Source organism: Muscardinus avellanarius, assembly GCF_963383645.1.
Source record: "Muscardinus avellanarius genome assembly, chromosome: 17".
NCBI lineage: Eukaryota > Metazoa > Chordata > Mammalia > Rodentia > Gliridae > Muscardinus > Muscardinus avellanarius.
The window spans coordinates 62347137-62364424 of record NC_137803.1 but is presented as its reverse complement, the minus strand read 5'-3'; the positions used below and the strand labels follow the sequence as shown (position 1 = coordinate 62364424).

General features: G+C 49.0%; 1 protein-coding gene across 4 annotated transcripts in view; it reads right to left on the bottom strand.

Moving 5' to 3' along the window:
• Nucleotides 1-17288, bottom strand: part of PIEZO2 (piezo type mechanosensitive ion channel component 2) — a gene marked incomplete at both ends in the record, with an annotated part of 338656 nt that overhangs the window by 127690 nt on the left and 193678 nt on the right. For all 4 annotated transcript variants that reach the window (XM_080714289.1, XM_080714288.1, XM_080714290.1 and 1 more), the window contains 2 exons: nucleotides 8522-8735; nucleotides 10158-10368. In XM_080714289.1, coding sequence (XP_080570415.1) covers nucleotides 8522-8735; nucleotides 10158-10368 — 425 coding nt within the window. The remainder of the gene's footprint in view (nucleotides 1-8521; nucleotides 8736-10157; nucleotides 10369-17288) is intronic.

Genomic DNA, 17288 nt, shown 5'->3' with positions numbered 1-17288 from the left:
ACCAGGCGCACGCCACCTCTGCGGAACACGCTGACTGAGTTGAAATCTCAATTTCTTCAGGGGGAAAAGCTGCCCGCTGCTTCGTCTTGGTTTTAACCACGAGAGATAAAGCTCTTCTGGAGTTTCCTAAATGAATAAATAAGCAAACCGAAAGCCATCCTTTGCCTAACGGCAACACTAGGCATCTGCCAGCTCTGCACTTAAGGAACCGCAGCTACCTGTGCCGCAGCCTCGGGCCTACGCTGACCTTGACCTTGATCTTGAACTATCCCGACTACAGAGGCAGCTGTGGCTGCCCCGAGCAGACCAACACGGCTGGCGTCCACCGCCAGGGGCCACCTCTGGGGCTGAGAGCTGAGCAAACGTAAGCTTTACTCGGCCCAGAGAAGCACAACAGCGTGTCACCTGTAGGGGACGCGACGAAACGGGAGAACAGGATCTTTCCAGCAGCTCGATTCACAATCGCCACGTTACAAACCAGCCGACGCGCCCGTCAGCACACGCGTGGCTTAAGGGCGTGTGGTGTGTGCACGAGAGCATCCACTCCGCAGAAAGGGCGGACTCAACCATTCGAAGGAAGATGGACGCAAGTAGGACGTGCCGTGCTGGTCTCAGAACGTCCAGCGTCAGGGCCGGCTTTCTTTCTTTCTTTCTTTCTTTCTTTCTTTCTTTCTTTCTTTCTTTCTTTCTTTCTTTCTTCTTTCTTTCTTTTCTCTTTCTTTCTTTCTTTCTTTTCTTTCTTCTTTCTTTCTTTCTTCTTTCTTTCTTTCTTTCTTTCTTTCCTTTCTTTCTTTCTTTCTTTCTTCTTTCTTTCTTTTCTCTTTCTTTCTTTCTTTTCTTTCTTTCTTTTCTCTCTCTTTCTTTCTTCTTTCTTTCTTTCTTTCTTTCTTTCTTTCTTTCTTTCTTTCTTTCTTCTTTCTTTCATGGTACTGGGGTTCCTGGAAACCCTTCTACCTCCTTCTACCTCCAGGCTACACTCCCAGACTAGTTTATACTTTTTTTTTTTTTTTGAAACAGGTTCTCTTAAACCAGCGCAAACCAGCGCGGCTGCCTTCGAGAACCCTCGAACCCTCGTGACCCCCTGTCTCCGCCTCCCAAGCGCAGGGATTACAAGTGTGCCCACCACACCCGGCCCAGGATTTTCTTTCATATGTGGAAATTGGAGAAGAAAAGGGGAAAGAAAAGAAACTCATAAAGACAGGGAGACAAACCAGAGAGCAGCGGAGGGAGATGAGGGAAGGGGGAGGGGAGGGAAGGCAGCGTCTGGGTGTGGGGAGGGAGCACAGGAGACGCCGTGTGCATATATGAATGTATCGCTTTAAATCTCACTACGACATATAATTACGATACACAAATATGAATTTTTTCTTTTACGGTGCTGGGGATGGGACCCAGGGGCATTCTACCTCTGAGCTTCACCCCCAGCCCTGTTATTTTTTTTTATTCTTTATTTTGAAACACGGTCTCTCTAAGTTGAGGAGGGTCTCACTAAATAGCTGAGGCTGTCTGTGAACAGCGATCTTCTGTTCTAGGCCTCTCGAATGTTGGGATTACAAATGAGGGCCACCACACCCGGCTACAAATACGAATTGTTTAAAAGACTAATTTTACATTATTTTGATGTGCGAGGAGTTAAAATACAAGGATTTTAGGAGACAGATAAAACACGCTGGATCCCAGAGTTCCTTGCAGCTCCCTGTGCGGCCAGCTTGTTAAATCTTGAGGGAATCGAAGCCCAAACGGGCCTCTCGCCATCCTGGAGAACCAGGGCCGACTGAAGGGCCTCGCACACAGACCGATTAGCACGGTCCAGTTAGCGGGTTTGCAGAGGGAAATCACTAGAAGGGCATTCCTGTCCCTCACAGAAGAAACATAGAAGGTTCCAGAAGGAAGGCCCTGAGCTAGATGTCAGGACAGAAGAGAAGCCAGGCCGAGAGTCCTGAGACGAGGACGCACATCCCCAGGGGGAAGGCAGTACTCGGGGTGTGCGGGCCGTTTTACGTCATCAGGGACCCAGAGCGTGATGGGAGATGAGCCCGGATTCCATAGAATGGAGACGTGAGCTGGAATACTGAAGGGTTTGATGGTTTCAACAGTACAGCCCGTCTCTGGTTCATCAGCGGCCACGCTGCCAAGCACCTGGTACGGATTCTGCTCAATACAATTTCCTGCTTCCAGGCAGGGTTGATCTTCGTGTGTAGTTTACAAACACAGACCGAGGCACAGAAGAGGGTCGTCGCTGTTGTTAGTGTTTTGTTTTTTGGTCTTGGTAATTGAATCCAGGAGCATTCTACTTCTGAGCTACAACCTCAGTCCTTTTTATTTTTTGTTTTGAAATAGGCTCCTGCTAAGTTGCCGAGTCTGGCCTTGAAGATCCTCCAGTCTCAGCCTCCCAAGTTCTGGGGTTGCAGGCATGCACCACCACGCCCAGCTCTAGAAGAGTTTTCATAAGGGCTTAGGGGGCACTGATGGGGCAGCCTCAGGGCCAAGCGTCGATCTTGGAGCTGAGTGTCAGTGTGTTCTGTTAATCACGTCCCTAGGGGAGTGGAGCTGACTTGGCCCTTGCTGCGGGGTCAAGGGAAGCTGGAGACAGTGGCCTCACCCGAGGCCAGGTGCGGGCAGGTGAGCTGTTCTCTTAGCTGTGGACCCTGTAGAATGAGTCATGTGGCCGGGTCTACAAGGGGCAAGTCTAGGTCCCAACAAAGAACAAAACTTCAGCCAGGCACGGTGGTGCACGCTGTAAGGACGGGGACCCGGAAGCAGAACGGGTAAAAACAAACCACTGGCAGATGGAATGAACACGGGGCAGGTTAACAAGACACGGGCCACGGCGAGCGGGCAAGATCATGGAATTTAGAACAAACAGCCCCCTGTGCCCGCCAGACTGCGGCAACTGTGGAAATAAAGCTCAAGGTGATGCAAGCAGCAAGGAGACTCGAGCATCAGCTCGCAAGGATGAAATTGGGCAAAGACACTGGGTCCCAAGACCCAGTTCTGACCAGTCATGAAAGGGCAGAAGCCACAGAGAGAGCAGGGGGAGGAGAGACCATTTGTAAAATCCCAAGGCTGCTCCAAGGACCCAGATCCTCTAGTCACACCCCAGATAAACGCATCAGAATGGATTCCTCCACCGCGGGCATTACAGCCTCAGAGAAAAAGGCTGAGAGCAAATGTTGAAAAGTCTTCCTTCCAACTCAAAACTGCGAAGTTAATGCCTCTCAGTATTTTCCCAATGTACAGATTTTTAACATTTTTTTTTTACAGATTTTTTTAACATTTTAACACATGTTAAAAATGCAGCATCAACCTTTTGCTAGTCTGCCCTAGAACAGGAAACCCTGCAGTGCCGGAGTTCCAGGCTTGGCTGTTTCTTTCTTATTCTTCTCTTTCTTTTTTTTTTTTTAAACATCGTTTTTACATTAAACTTTTCCATCACTAAGCAAGATTCACTTTCCAACCATCTGGATTTACGGCTGAAGCAGAGAGAAAGAGCAGCAGGACGATCGCTGCCCACGTCATTCCCAGGGCGTCTTCCGCATTCCTCCCATCTTTTATTTCCCAACTACACAATCTCAGGTTGAAAACAGAAACAGCAGCAAGGCAAGCTGAACTTGGGGGAGCAAGTCCACCCTGTGTCCAGCTGGAGAAAAATCCAGAGGAAGCTCCGGCTGGAGTGGACGGGAACTACGCTGGCATGAAGCGAGGCAAACTTGTTGGCCGGCCCTTTCTTTTAGGGAGACCTGCTGAATAATGGCTTTAACGGGACTCCATTCTGCTAAGCAGACTATTTCCAGTGGTGTACATGAGTTGTGTATTTATTTATCTGGATTTATTTTGAAGCTTTATTTTGCCAAATCAACTTCAAAAATGCGATCATTCCTATTTCTACGATTGCAATGGGCCCAAGCATTTCAGATTTGGGGAGAATAATCCTACTTTCTGGCAGTGTCTGAACCTCCCATAAGCCAATCATCACTGTCAAATAGTGAGTCCTGAGATTCTTTTTGAAAAAGACAGTCCTGCCGCTACTGTGCGCACCGATGCTCTTCTGTGAGCCAGCCCACACCAGGGTCCAGGGTAACCGTGGTGTCTAACGGGCGTCCCCCTCGCCTTCTTTATGTCCTCGCCTGGGTAGAAGTCATGAAAATATTTCAGCATGGTCTCAGCGACTCCGGGAGGAAGTAAGAACGGGGCCTCCAGGTGACCCAGCTACACCACCCTCCCCATCTTTCCAAATGAGTTAAAATCAGAACACCACAGTGATACGTGCGCCCTGTGTTTAGAGCAGGAGAGCGCAGTCCACAGCTGCTGAAGTACAGAGCCATCCTAGGGCCCGTCAACAGACGGACGGACAAGCAAGCGTGATGACGCGGCTCAACCATAAAGGAGAACTAAAACCCTGTGCGACTGGAGAACATCCTGCTAGGTGTGACCAGCGAGGCCCAGAAAATCAAGGCCACATGTTTTCTCTCATTTAGAAGCCCGAGAGATAGAGGAAAGAGACTCTGTGAAGATGGGGAGAGGCGAGTGGAGCAGGGAAAAGGGCCGGCGCGCGGGGAAGGGAGGCAAAGGGCGTGCCCATGGGTGGGTGTCACCGTGGTGGGCGGGGAGGGAGGAGGCGAGAGGGGAAGCGACGTTGTGCGCCTGTAGGAATGTATCGCAAGGAGCCTCATGACTCTGGACGATTAAGTGCACCGATAAAACATTAATTTAACAAAGCTATGCACAGTAGGACTCAGAGTTTGCTTTTTAAAAATGGGCATCTGTACACTGGAAAAATACTGAAAGAGAATAGACTAAAAAATCGATAGTATTTATTTCTGAGTGTTAGAATTACATTTTTAAAAAGCATTTCACTTCTTTATTGTTTTGAGGTATTCACCAACAAACATGTATTATACCAATGACAAAAAAAATCAATTCAGTGTTTCTAAAAATAAGAATAATTCTCAGAGAGTGTCCATCTGAAAATTTATGAGAAGGTTAAAGAGAGAAAGAAAACTTTGGGCTGTTTTAGAGGCAATTACAATTAGAAGCCGAAATCTTTATGGTTACAAAATTTGTGACAAGTTCTCATGTAAGATGTTATTTATTTATCAAGAAAAGTTTTCCTTCCAACTCAGAACTGCGAAGTTAATGCCTTAGGGAAAAGCTACAGTTTTAAAGATGTTAACTTCTAAGATTTAAAAGAATCGAATGCAATGTTCTATTATCACAAAGTTAATGGGGAAAAAAATCTAAAAATGAGGACTTTTATGTATGGCATGGGTCAGCAATTGTGGTAGTTTATCGTGCTAGTAGAAGTGTTACTATCTATTCTGTGGCCCATGTCTGGGACCCGCCTCTTTAAGAGGTCCCAGATAAGATAAAAGGGGCCTTCCCTTCACTAGAAATAAAAAAAAAAATAACATTTAAGAAATATACCAAAAGTCTGAAATTGCAATTTTTGAGCATTCACTAACTGTTGGGGGGACACGGCCTCGTCCAATCTTTGGCATCTGGTCTTGGCTGTTCTCACACTCTGGGAACTTCTTCAAAGAATCGCCACACACATCAGTAGGCTCACAAAGTCTCAAATACCGCAAACTGACCTTGTGTTGAAAAAGGCTGATGACCTAGGCAAGTGTTTTAAAGATGGTTGTACACATTCTTTTATTTTCCGGCGCTGGCCTCTAGGCGGCAGAGAAGATCCTTAACTTGTAGACAGAAAAAGCTGAACTCAAAAAACTAAGGTCCCAGAGAGGATGTTTACGCTTCCAATTAAGTCGTCCCCTCAAAGTCAGCCCCAGGACAAAATATATTCCTACATATGTTCAATAAGACAAAAATTAAATGTCTAAAGAATCTAAAGGACTCATTGAAGTCCAGAACTGACGTTCATGATGGAATTGCGCATTTATCCTGCACAAAATAAATACTCTGCACTACGCACCACCGAAGAGACTCCTCGCTCTTAAAGTCCTTAGTAGATGGAATTCTTTTAACTTCTTAAGTTTCCAGGTTAATAGCATAAGCTCAGCCAACTGGATTTAGAATGTGTGTGTGTGTGTGTGTGTGTGTGTGTGTGTGTGTGTGTGTGTGTGTGTTGGGCACCAAATATCATTTAGTTTAAGTGGATTTAGGATTCTACTGATGAATGTTTGTTAGCACTCTATAGACACAGCCACAAACTAGCATTTTTTACAGCCAACTTTCACACCTGAGTCAAAGCACACACTTTCTGTCTTCCTATTTGCCATCGCATAAAAACCACATTCGGATCTCCTGGAATAGGGATACAAGCCTACATTACTGATATGATAATGTTACTCATTTTCTGTTTGTCTGTTTGTATATTTGGTATACTGGAGATGGAACCCAGGGCCATTCTGCCCTCTAAGCTACACCCCCAAACCTCTTTAGGTTTTATTTTGAAACAGAGTCTCACTAAGATGTTGAGGCTGGCCTTGAACTTGCAATCCTCCGCCTCAGCCTCCTAAGGACTGGGATTACAGGTGTGCACCATCATGCCTGGATATTATTTATGTTTTTTTAAAATACAGGTTCTTCATGTTTCCACAAGACAACACAAAGCCCTCGAGCCCTTCTCAGGGCCAGAGCGGCGGCAAGCTTTTGGCACGGCCTCCATGTGACACATCCTAGCCCCAAACTTGGGTCCCTCCTTTTTTTTCTTTCTTTTTCTTTCTTTTTTTTGCAGTACTGGGGATGGAACCTAGGGGCATTCTACCTTTGAGCTACAACCCAGCCCTATTTCTTTTGTGTATGTGTGTGGTACTGAGGATGGAACCCAGGATCATTCTACCTCCTAGCTACACCCCCCAGCCTTATTTCTTATTCTTTAATTTGAAACAGTATCTCACTGAGTTACAAAGGTCCTCACTAAGTAGCTGAGGCTGGTTTCAAACCTGTGCGATTCTCCTGTCTCAGCCTCCCAAGCGTGGGGATTACAAGCGTGCGCCACCACGCCCGGCTTTTATTCTTAATTTTTTTTTTTTTTTTTTTTTTTTTGGTGGTACTGGGGGTGGAATCCAGAGGCTTTCTACCTCCCGGCTACTCCCAGATCTTTTTTATATTTTATTTGGAAACAGGGTCTCACTCACTAAGTTGCTGGAAGCCTCACTGAGTAGCTGAGGCTGGCTTCAAACCCGTGCGATCCTCCTGTCTCAGCCTCCCAAGCGTGGGGATTACAAGCGTACGCCACCACGCCCGGCTTTTATTCTTAATTTTGAAACAGGGTCTCACTGAGTTGCAAAGGGCCTGAGTAGCTGAGGCTGTCTGCAAACCGCGATCCTCCGGTCTCAGCCTCCCACGTGCTGGGATGACAAGCGTGCCCACCACGCCCGGCTCACTTACTTACATTACCTTGTTTCTTTTGTAAGCGCTGCCCCTGCAGGCTAGGTCTAAGGCTTGGTGCGAGGATGCTGCGTCCCTCAGACACCGCGGGGAGGAAGGGCACGCCAAGCTCTTTCGTTTCTGCCAACGCTCGGCCTGACCCACTGGTCCAAGTGTTCACCACACTCATAAGTTTTTCTTTGAGACTAGTGAGGAACAGTCAGCGAGGGTTCAGTCGTCATTTGTGCAAACGTCCTCTATCTCAACCATGTTCTAAAGAGTGATTCGAGATGTGGCCAGAATCACGCATTTCATTAGGGGGTCGATAAATTCTAATATTCTTTTCCTGTTTATTAGCCTGAATTATCCCGTAAAAAGAGCTCTCCCTATTTAACAGAGAATGGCCTAGGATTCCTTCTCAAAGGTCAAGTGAGCGCTGGATTCTGTACCTTAAGTCACACTTCCACCAGGAGCTGGCGTCCGAGTCCCCCCACCGAGGAGAAGACCAGCCGCTCCCCCCCCCCCCCCCCCCCCGTCCCCATGGATGCTGGCAGGCTCATGCGCATGTTTCTGCAGTCAACTCTTAAGTTTTGATGCTATTTGTCTTTGTATTTTTATCCCACAACAGTTTCGCTCTTCTTTCTCTTTCTTTATTTTATTTTTTTAGTATTAGGGACTGAACAAGGAAGTGTTCTACCTCAGAGACACACCCTCAACCCTTCTTAAATTTTATTTTGAAGCAGGGTCTTGCTTAGTTACTGAGGCTGGCCTTGAACTTCAAATCCTCTTGTCTCAGCCTCCCAAGAACTAGATTCCAGGTGTGTACCAGTGCGCTCAGCTTATACGAGCGTTTTCTATCTGGATGCTTGAGACTGGTCCTCATTTTTTTAGTAAAATGTTCTTCGGGGATCTCTTTCCTTAGCTGAGACCATGCATCGGTCCCACTGGCTACAAACAGCTGCCCCCACCCTCCTACATCCCAGCAGCGTCTCCAACTGGAGTCTCACTTTTTCCTTCTAGACAGCATCGTCCAATAAAATCAGAGCAGTTGACTGCTTCCCCTCCCCGCGAGATCCTTGCTTAGCACAGTGCTTGCATCCAGGAGAACCCTGCAAATTCCCAGAGACAGACCAAGGTCATAAAGGGGCGGGTGGGCAACACCCTCACAGCGTCCTACCCAGTCTCTAACCTTGCATAGTAGTCGCTGGGTGGGACAGCCTCCTGGAAGAACTGGAACTGGTATAAGTAAAGCCCGATCAGGTGTCCGGCAGTGAAAATCGCCAACAGGACGCAGAGGCAGCTGAATAGCAACGGGTCGAAGGTTCGGCACCACGACCACCAAGTGCACAGGCCCAGGAAGACAAAGAAGTAGACGGCCGAGGTCAAGGACGGCAGCATCATGCCTAGGGACGGAGGGGGAGAAACCTCAGGAGCGGGGCAGGGCTCAGTCCGCCTCCGCTGCTGCCCGCTACGGACTTCAAAGCACACGATGCTCCTTCGCATCACTAGGTACCGATCTGGTGTTTAAAATGCAGATCACAGCTTACTGATGTCAGAATTAATGGAGCCGGGCCTGGAGGCGCACGCTTGTAATCTCAGCACTTGGGAGGCTGATACAGGAGGATCCGGGTTCATGGCCAGCCTCAGCTACTTAGTGAGGCCCTCTGCAACTTGGTAAGGCCCTGTTTCAAAATAAAAAATTACAAAAAAAAAAAAAAATAGGGCTGGGGGTGTAGCTCAGAAGTAGAATTCCCCTGGGTTCAATTCACAGGACCACACACACACACAAAAAGAATTAATGCTATAGTTATTGTGAAAAACGCCATTTGGGAAGTGATAGTTTTTCAAATACAGTGAAAGACCAAAGACTGAAGAAATCCCAGCTGCATCATTTGAGCTGATTAAGTATCTACTTTTCTCTCCCCTCCCTCCCTCCTTCCCTCCCTCCTTCCCTTCCCCACAGGTAGTGCTATTGGGGACTGAATCCAGGGCCCGCTCCCTCTGAGATACACTCCAGGCCCATTTTATTTTTATTATTTTGGTAGTGTGGTCGAATCCAGGGCATTCTACCTCTGAGCTACACCCGGAGCCCTATTTTGTTTTGAAACAGGGTCTCAGCTAAGTTCCTGAGGCTGCAAACCTACGAGCCTCCTCTCTTGACCTCCCAAGTATTGGGATTACTGGCCGGTGCCACCATGCCCAGTGATACGTATTTTGAAACAATTTTATTGGGCCTTTGGAAAGAAGTCTTCATTAAAATATTGGGCTTACTTTCATGAGAAACTTGACTCCCCCCACCCATAAAGCCCCAGCTACACTAGTTCATCTGTAGCCTTAAGGGCAGGGTGTGGGTGGGTTTAAAGGGCTCCCCGGCTGGCGAGAGGCAGGACGGGAGCAGAAGAGCTGAAGACAGCATCATGTGGGGTGAAAGAGCAGCCTGGGCTCAGAGTCTCTGCTGGGACATTTCAATCTCACTTCTGGGGAACAATAGTGCTTCCTGGAGAGTTAGTTTAGGATTTTGAAGGACTCAGCATTAACGGACGTGCTTTGGGGACACTTGAGTAGGGCCACCACGGGTCCCCCAGGCTGGGTCAGCACCCAAAGGCTCCGAGGAAGAGGAAAGGTCTTTTATCTCAACCCAGAAAATGAGGCCGCCTAGCTATGGCAAAAGATTCTCTAGCGGGAGTTAAGGACTCCGTGGGAAATCGCCAGAGCTGGGGCTGAGAGGGCGTGGCAGGCGCCACGGCGTCCTCCTGGAGTCCTGGATGGAGGGCTCCCGGTTTCATGTTCTCCCCCTGTGTGCAGCCCGGGAGCGAGGCACCTACCCGAGGAGCCCAGGAGGATGGTGACGACCACCTTGCCGGCCGTGGTGATCATGTTGCCGATGAACTCCTTCAGCTTGGAGGCCACGGCGGCCAGGCTGCGGAACATCTTCAGCTTGGCGCTGTTCTCCGGCTCGCCGTCCGCGCCTCCTCCCCCCTCCAGGTCCTCCTCGTAGATCAGCGCCTCTTCAGAATCCATTTTTTCTCCTCCAGCCTAAAAACAAAACAAAACCAAACCAATAATAATAATAAATAAATGAACAACAAAACCTGTGGCCCTGTGGTCCAGACCTCTGCCGGCCCAGGCGGTGGGTTAGATGGCTCCTAATTCACGCTCAGTCCCTGGGGTCAGTGTCAGAAGCCAGGAAAATGCCGTGCAGTGTGCCAGCCCCCCACCACCACCTGGGTTTCTGATACGCCCGCTGAACGCCTGAGCCACACGGATCTTTTGGAAAGAGAAAATATCCTTTATCACAGGGTCGCTAATAACAATGCCACATTGCCTGCACAGGCGTGGGTTTTGTTTTTCACACTGTTAACAATTTCAGTTTTGATCAGCTGTGGTTTGGTTCTGTGTGTGTGTGTGTGTGTGTGTGTGTGTGTGTGTGTGTGTGTTAGTTACAGGGGAATGAGCCCTGGGTGTTTTATCACTGTGCTACAGCCCCAACACTTTCCTTTATTTATTTATTTTTAAATTTTGAGACAGGTTGTCTCTAAGTTGCTGACGTTGGCCTCGAACCTGCGTTCCTCCTGTCTCAGCCTCCCAAGTGACGGTACTGTAAGCGTGTGCCACTGTGCCCAGCCAGCAAAGGCATCGTGAGGCCTTCCACTGCACGGTCCACAGGGACCTGGCACCTGTGGGCATCCCTGGGTGAGCCACGCATGAGAACGGTCCCTCTAGGAAGGGAGCCCGGCCAAAGCCTGCGGTCACCGCTCTTGGAGAGGGCTGCCGGGTCACAGTCAGAAACACACTGGTGACGCTCATAATAAATGGCTTATTATTTAATTATAGACGGGCTGCGGATGTAGATTAAATCAGAGCCCGTTGGTCAAGAAGCCTTTGCACACTTACATAAGTGCACGACTTGCCCTCTCTTAAGAAGGGCTGGGCCCGTGATTTTATAAACAGACCACGGTCCTTTGGGTTGTTCGGTATTTTTAGAAAAAGGCTCCTGGGGCCTTCAGCTGGAAGTGTCTTGCGAGTCAGCAAGTTGAGGCGGTGAGAGCAAGGTGGTGAGACTCTGCGAGCCCCTCTTGCTGGTGGGTCGGACCAGAACCGCCATTAGTCAAGTAGGGCTGCCTCCTGACAGGCCGGCCTCCCTCCCGACACAGCGCAGCCTCTGCAGTGTCAGCACGGCCGTGTAGGGCAAGAATCAGGCTAGCGGATTTACTAACAAGCAGAGTTGCTCCCGGCACTCGGAATCTGCGAGCCATCTTAGAAAAGAAACACAAAGTGCACCCTTTAGGTGGCGCACGCTTGTCATCCCGGCACTAGGGAGGCTGAGACCGGAGGATCGCGGTTCGCAGACAGCCTCGGCTACTTAGTGAGGCCCTTCGCAACTCAGTGAGACCCTGTTTCAAAAAAATAAAAAATAGCCGAGTGTGGCGGCGCACCCCCAGCGTTCAGGAGGCTGAGACAGGAGGACTGCGGTTCTCGGCCAGTCTCAGTCACTGTGAGAGGCCCTTTGCAACCTAGTGAGGCCCTGTTTCAAAATAAAGAATAAAAAATAGGGCTGGGGTTGTGGCTTGGAGGTAGAATGCCCCTGGGTTCCAGCCTCAGTACTGCAAAAAATACAATAATAAAATGTAAAAAAGACTAAAAAATAGGGCTGGGGGTGTAGCTCACAGGTACAATGCCCATGGGTTCTATCTCCAGTACCGCAAAAAAAAAAAAAAAAAAAAGTCAAGTAGAATAGCACATAAAATAGTTGTTCATGTCAAAACCTAGATCATATCATTTATTAGTAGTGGGGATTGAACCCAGGGGCATTCTATCACCAAGGTTTACTCCCAGCCCTTTTTATTTTGAAACCGCATCTCACTAAGTTCTTGAGGGTCTCACTAAATTGCTGAGGCTGGCCTTGAATCTGCACTCTTCCTGACTCAGCCTCCCCCAAACCAAAATCACAGGTATGTGCTACCATGCCCGGTTTCTAAAGCCTATTTAAAGATGTTTAAGTCTTTTATCGTGCCTCCTTTAGAGTTGCTGAGTTCAATAAAGTCCCGTTATACGTGACCACACAGATAAACGTGGATGCCTCCTGAGACGTGGAATAAAATAAGCCAGAAGGACAAACACCGCACGATCTCACGACCGTGGGCTCCCACAGCCCAGCTCCTAGCCGTAGGCTAAAGAGCTGTGGAGCCACAGGCGTGGTGGGACCCGGGACACGGGGTGCACCGTTCTAGTTAAGAAGAAATCAGTTCTGGCGATTTATCCCACATGTGGCAACAGTTAAAAACAGTGACTTGCATATTTTATAATACCTAAAAGAGAGGCTTTTAAATATCCACAACACAAACATGAATAAACATTTGAGGTAAGAGATGAGTTAATGAGCGTGATTTGTTAATTTCACAACATAATACATGGATCCAAACACCCCCTTGTGCCCCATGCATATCGGTACATTCTTTGCCAGCCGGGCACAGTGGCACACACCTATAATCCCAGCCCTCGAGAGGCTGAGACAACAGTTTCGAGGCCAGCCTCAGCAATTTAATGGAGCCCTCTGCAACTTATTGAGGCCCTGTTTCGAAATAAAAAGTAAAATAGTGCTGGGGGTATAGCTCCGAGGTAGAATGAGCCTGGGTTCCATTCCCAATACCAAAAAATAAACCAAAAAGAGACATTATTTGTAAATCAGAATTTAAACAAAAAACCTGAATAATGATAATACAAATAAAGCCCCTGATTTCAAATTCTGTTTTTGTTTTGTGTTGTACTAGGGACGGAACCTGGGTGTGTGTGGGTTCTGCCTTTGATCAACACCCACAGCTCTTTGTATTTTTATTTTGACACAGGGTTTCGCTAAGCTGCTGTGGCTGGCCTTGAGCCTGCCATCCTCCTGTCTCAGCCTCTCAAGTACTGGATCTCGGGCGAGTGCCATTGTGCCAGACATTGGCTTCCCACTGGCCAGTGTGCGTTAGGCGGCATGTCTCCCTGGCTTGGGGATGCCCTTGGTTCCATGGAATTGATTTCTTACAGGGCTATGCTAGTTCGGTCCCAGAAGTGCCTACACGCCAGCAGCACCCACTCCTAGTAGCCCCCCAGGCCCATGAGCCACCTTTTCTAATCAAGTGTGGACGACATGCACTAGCTGGAAAAGACCAGGCATCCTTGGCCCCGGGCACTGTACACTTCAGTCAGGGCTGGAGCAACGCCCAGGGCCCCCTGGGGAGCTTCAGGGGTGCAGAGTACCAGGCTCACCCTCAGACTTGCTGACCTCCAACTCTGGGAGTGGTCCGGGGATGCGTGAGTGGGCCCTCCCACCTGGTGGGTCCGGCTGTGTGTGCGCTCGGCTACGTGGGCACGGTATAAAGATGTTTCATTAGCGTCGTATCTTTGCAGGCTCCCTTTGTTGGAAACTATATCAAAGATGTTTTCTTCTGGAACGTCCTTTAGGCTCTTCGAGCTTCAGAGCCCAGACCAGAGCTTTGTGAACAGCTCAATCTAATTGTATTTTCCTTCATAGTTAAAAACCAGCATTTAAAAACATGTCTAGAGGCGTGTATCAGGGTCACAAGCAACCAGCCACAGGGCCGAGAGGCAAAGGGTGTGTGCATCTAGTCTCCAGTTGTTTATGCACTGTTTACGGGAAAGGCCACGCTGCGTTTAACAGAGTGGGTGCGTCTCAACAGGAGAGCCGGGGAGGGGAGGGAGGCGTGGTAGCGCTCGGGGAAGATGCCTGGTGTCCCCAGAGCACAGGAGCGCAGGAGGAGGACGGGGCTGTGGTACCCGGTCACGGGGTTACCTCCGCCCAACGTGATGCGTCCCCAGATAAAGCAAATGTTTGACTCTGCTGCTCACCGGGCTTTGGGAAGAGCGCTCTCTTCAATCGTAGAGGGGCAGTTTAAGGAGATCTCCAGCTCACGTAGACTGTCCACCACAGGCGAGGACAAACCAGTTAGAAGATGGGCCAGTGAGACAGGACGGGGTCTGCGGAGTCCCCCAAACCCGCCGGCCTGTGCCCCGGACAGCTCTCCTCGCCATGCGGGGACTTAGTAGTTCGGGGGCCTCTCTGGCCCTGGTGGGAATGTTGAAAAACTCGCCAGGCAAATCACCAAATGAGAGATGGCAGCCCTCTTTAAGAACCGCCTGATCAAACTGGAAGAGGAAGTGGGCCCTAGCCAAACTGTGTGCAACACTTTTTTTTTAAGCACTGGGGACTGAACTCAGGGACATTCTACTCCTGAGTTCCACCCCTTTTTATGTTTTTGTTTTCGAAGCAGAGGCTCCCTAGGTTGCTGAGGGTGTTGCTATGTTGCTGAGATTATTCTCTAACCTGAAATCCTCCCGGCTAAGCTTCCCAAGTACTGAGTTACACGGGGCTGTCACTAGGCCCCACCTGGCCACTTATTTTAGAGGGTTTTTGCTTTAAAATCTAAAAAGCATGTCATTTAATGGAAGACCACAAAACGAAGTCAGCATTAACACAGGTCCACCACACCCCTAAGCCGGATCTTCCTGAGGTGCTGAGGCAGGCCTGGAATCTGAGATCCTCCCTCCCATCTCAGGTCACAGGCGTGGCCTACCGCTCCCGGCTCCTGAGGCTCCTGAGTGATTTTCTTTTTTTTCTTTTTGCGGGTCTGGGGATGGAACTCAGGGGCATTTGACCTCCGAGCTACACCCTCTTCCCTAGTTTTTATTCTTTATTTTGAAACTGGGTCTCACTGAGTTGCAGAGGGCCTCACTGAGTAGCTGAGGCTGTCCGCAAACCGCGATCCTCCAGGTTTCAGCCTCCCGAATGCTGGGATGACAAGCGTGCGCCACCACACCCGGCTCCTGAGTGATTTTCAAAGCTGTATTAACTGTAGCTGCATTTTCAAGACCAGGAAGACCAAGCTCACGGGATGAGCGTCCTCTGTGTCATGACCCGGCGGCTTTCCGTGTGGTCAGCCTTCCCTGGCAGCCCGCTCACAGGCGTGTGGTATCAGGCCCAGGTCAGTGGGTCCCACACCCTCGCGCGGTGAGGGGGGTTGTGGCTGGAGACACCGGAGGGACAAGGCTTGTCATGCATTTGAAACTAACCATTCTCCATGACGTGAATACTCAACTCTCCCTGGAGACAATAGGCCTCTGATTTCTCCAACTAAAAATCTTCTCCTTTACTTAAACCAATGGCATTTAAAGCTACCAGCATTAAAAGCTTCACCCGAGCCTTCCCGAGTGGTACACGCCTGTAATCCTAGTACTTGGGAGGCTGGGACAGAAGGAGAATTGCAGGGTGCAGGCCAGCCTTAGCAACTTAGTGAGACCCTGTTTCCAAATAAAAAATAAAATAGGGCTGGGGGTATAGCTCAGAGACAGAATTCTCCTGGGTTTACTCTCTAGTACCGGAAAAACAAAACAAAACAACTTGGGGGTTTAGCTTGGAAGTAGAACATCGCTGGTTTAATTCCCATTACAGAAGAAGAAGAAGGGGAAGGAGGAGGAGGAGGAGGAGGAGGAGGAGGAGGAGGGGCGGCGGCTTCACTCAAATCCTGTGTGTGTTTGATTTCTAAAGCCAGACCCAGCAGGCTGCATTTTGAGTTCACGATGGGGTCCCCCAGTTGCTGAGACTGTCCTGAGCAGCCCGTCACTCGGCTGCACGCCTGAGGGGCAGCTCCGGTATCTCCGGGCTCCGCGACCAGCACAGAGGGGAGTCATGAACTGCCGGGTCTACCGGGCAGTGGGCAGCCGTCCAGCCAGCTTCTTACTGCCCTGAATGGTTCCATGTTGCAAACAGCGGTGTCTGGCTGCTTGAAAGACCAGGAGCTAGGGAACTGGAAGCAAGGCGACTTTGCACAAAATCTCAGGTTAAATGTCTAAGGTCCAAAGCCTAATCAGAAGGTGCCGATTAAAAAACCATCCCTCCCAGCCCTCATTTCTTGCTCCGTAAAGAATGTAACTAAGACCGGGAGGCCGAAGCCGAAGGCCCAGCCAGCTGGCCATGTCATGTGCCAGAATGCAGATGTCGCCACGGCCTAAGGGACACGAGGCACTGGAAGGCAGTGTGCAATTTTCGAGGATCAGAATGAATTTCCGAAGAACACGATCAGGAAATGATGCTTGCTTCGATTATTTTGGGTATGTGGTACTGGGGATCGAACCCAGGCGCATTCTACCAGTGAGCCACATCCCCACTCATTTTATTTTTTATTTTGAAACTAGGTCTCACTAAGTTACTACATGCTTCTCCTGGGACCTGTGATCCTTCTGTGTCAGCTTCCCAAGTACTGGGATTACAGGCTTGCTCCACCATGTGCAACCAAAGCCCTCAATTTTTAGCAGATGGGGAAAGTTTATATTGAAATATTTTTTATTCTTCATTTTCTAAGTGCATTTCATTCGGCAAACTATGATGAAGATGCCTCTTTATGCACCAAGTTATGGCTGTGATTTCCTTCTGAATAGGTAATTTATCAGAAATTTGGTTTAAAAATATTTGCTAGAGCTGGGCGTGGTGGCGCATGCTTGTCATCCCAGCATTCGGGAGGCTGAGACCTGGAGGATCGTGGTTCGTGGCCAGCCTCAGCTACTTAGTGAGGCCCTCTGCAGTTCAGTGAGACCCGGTTTCAAAATAAAGAATAAAAAATAGGGCGGGGGGTGTGGCTAGGAGGTCAAATGCATCTGGGTTCCATCCCCAGACCTGCAAAAAAAAAAAAAAAAAAAAAAATTGCTGGGCCGGGTGTGTGGTGGTACATGCTTTGAATCCCAGTACTTGGGAGGCTGAGCCAGGAGGATTGCAGGTTCAGAAACAGTCTCAGCAACTTAGTGAGGCTTTCAGAAACCTAGTGAGACTCTCTTTCCAAATAAATAAAAAAAATGGGCTGGGAGTGTAGCTTGGAGGTAGAATGTCTTTGGGTTCAATTCCAAGTTTCGCAAAAAAAAAAAAAAAAAAAAAATTGCCGGGCGTGGTGGCACGCGCTTGT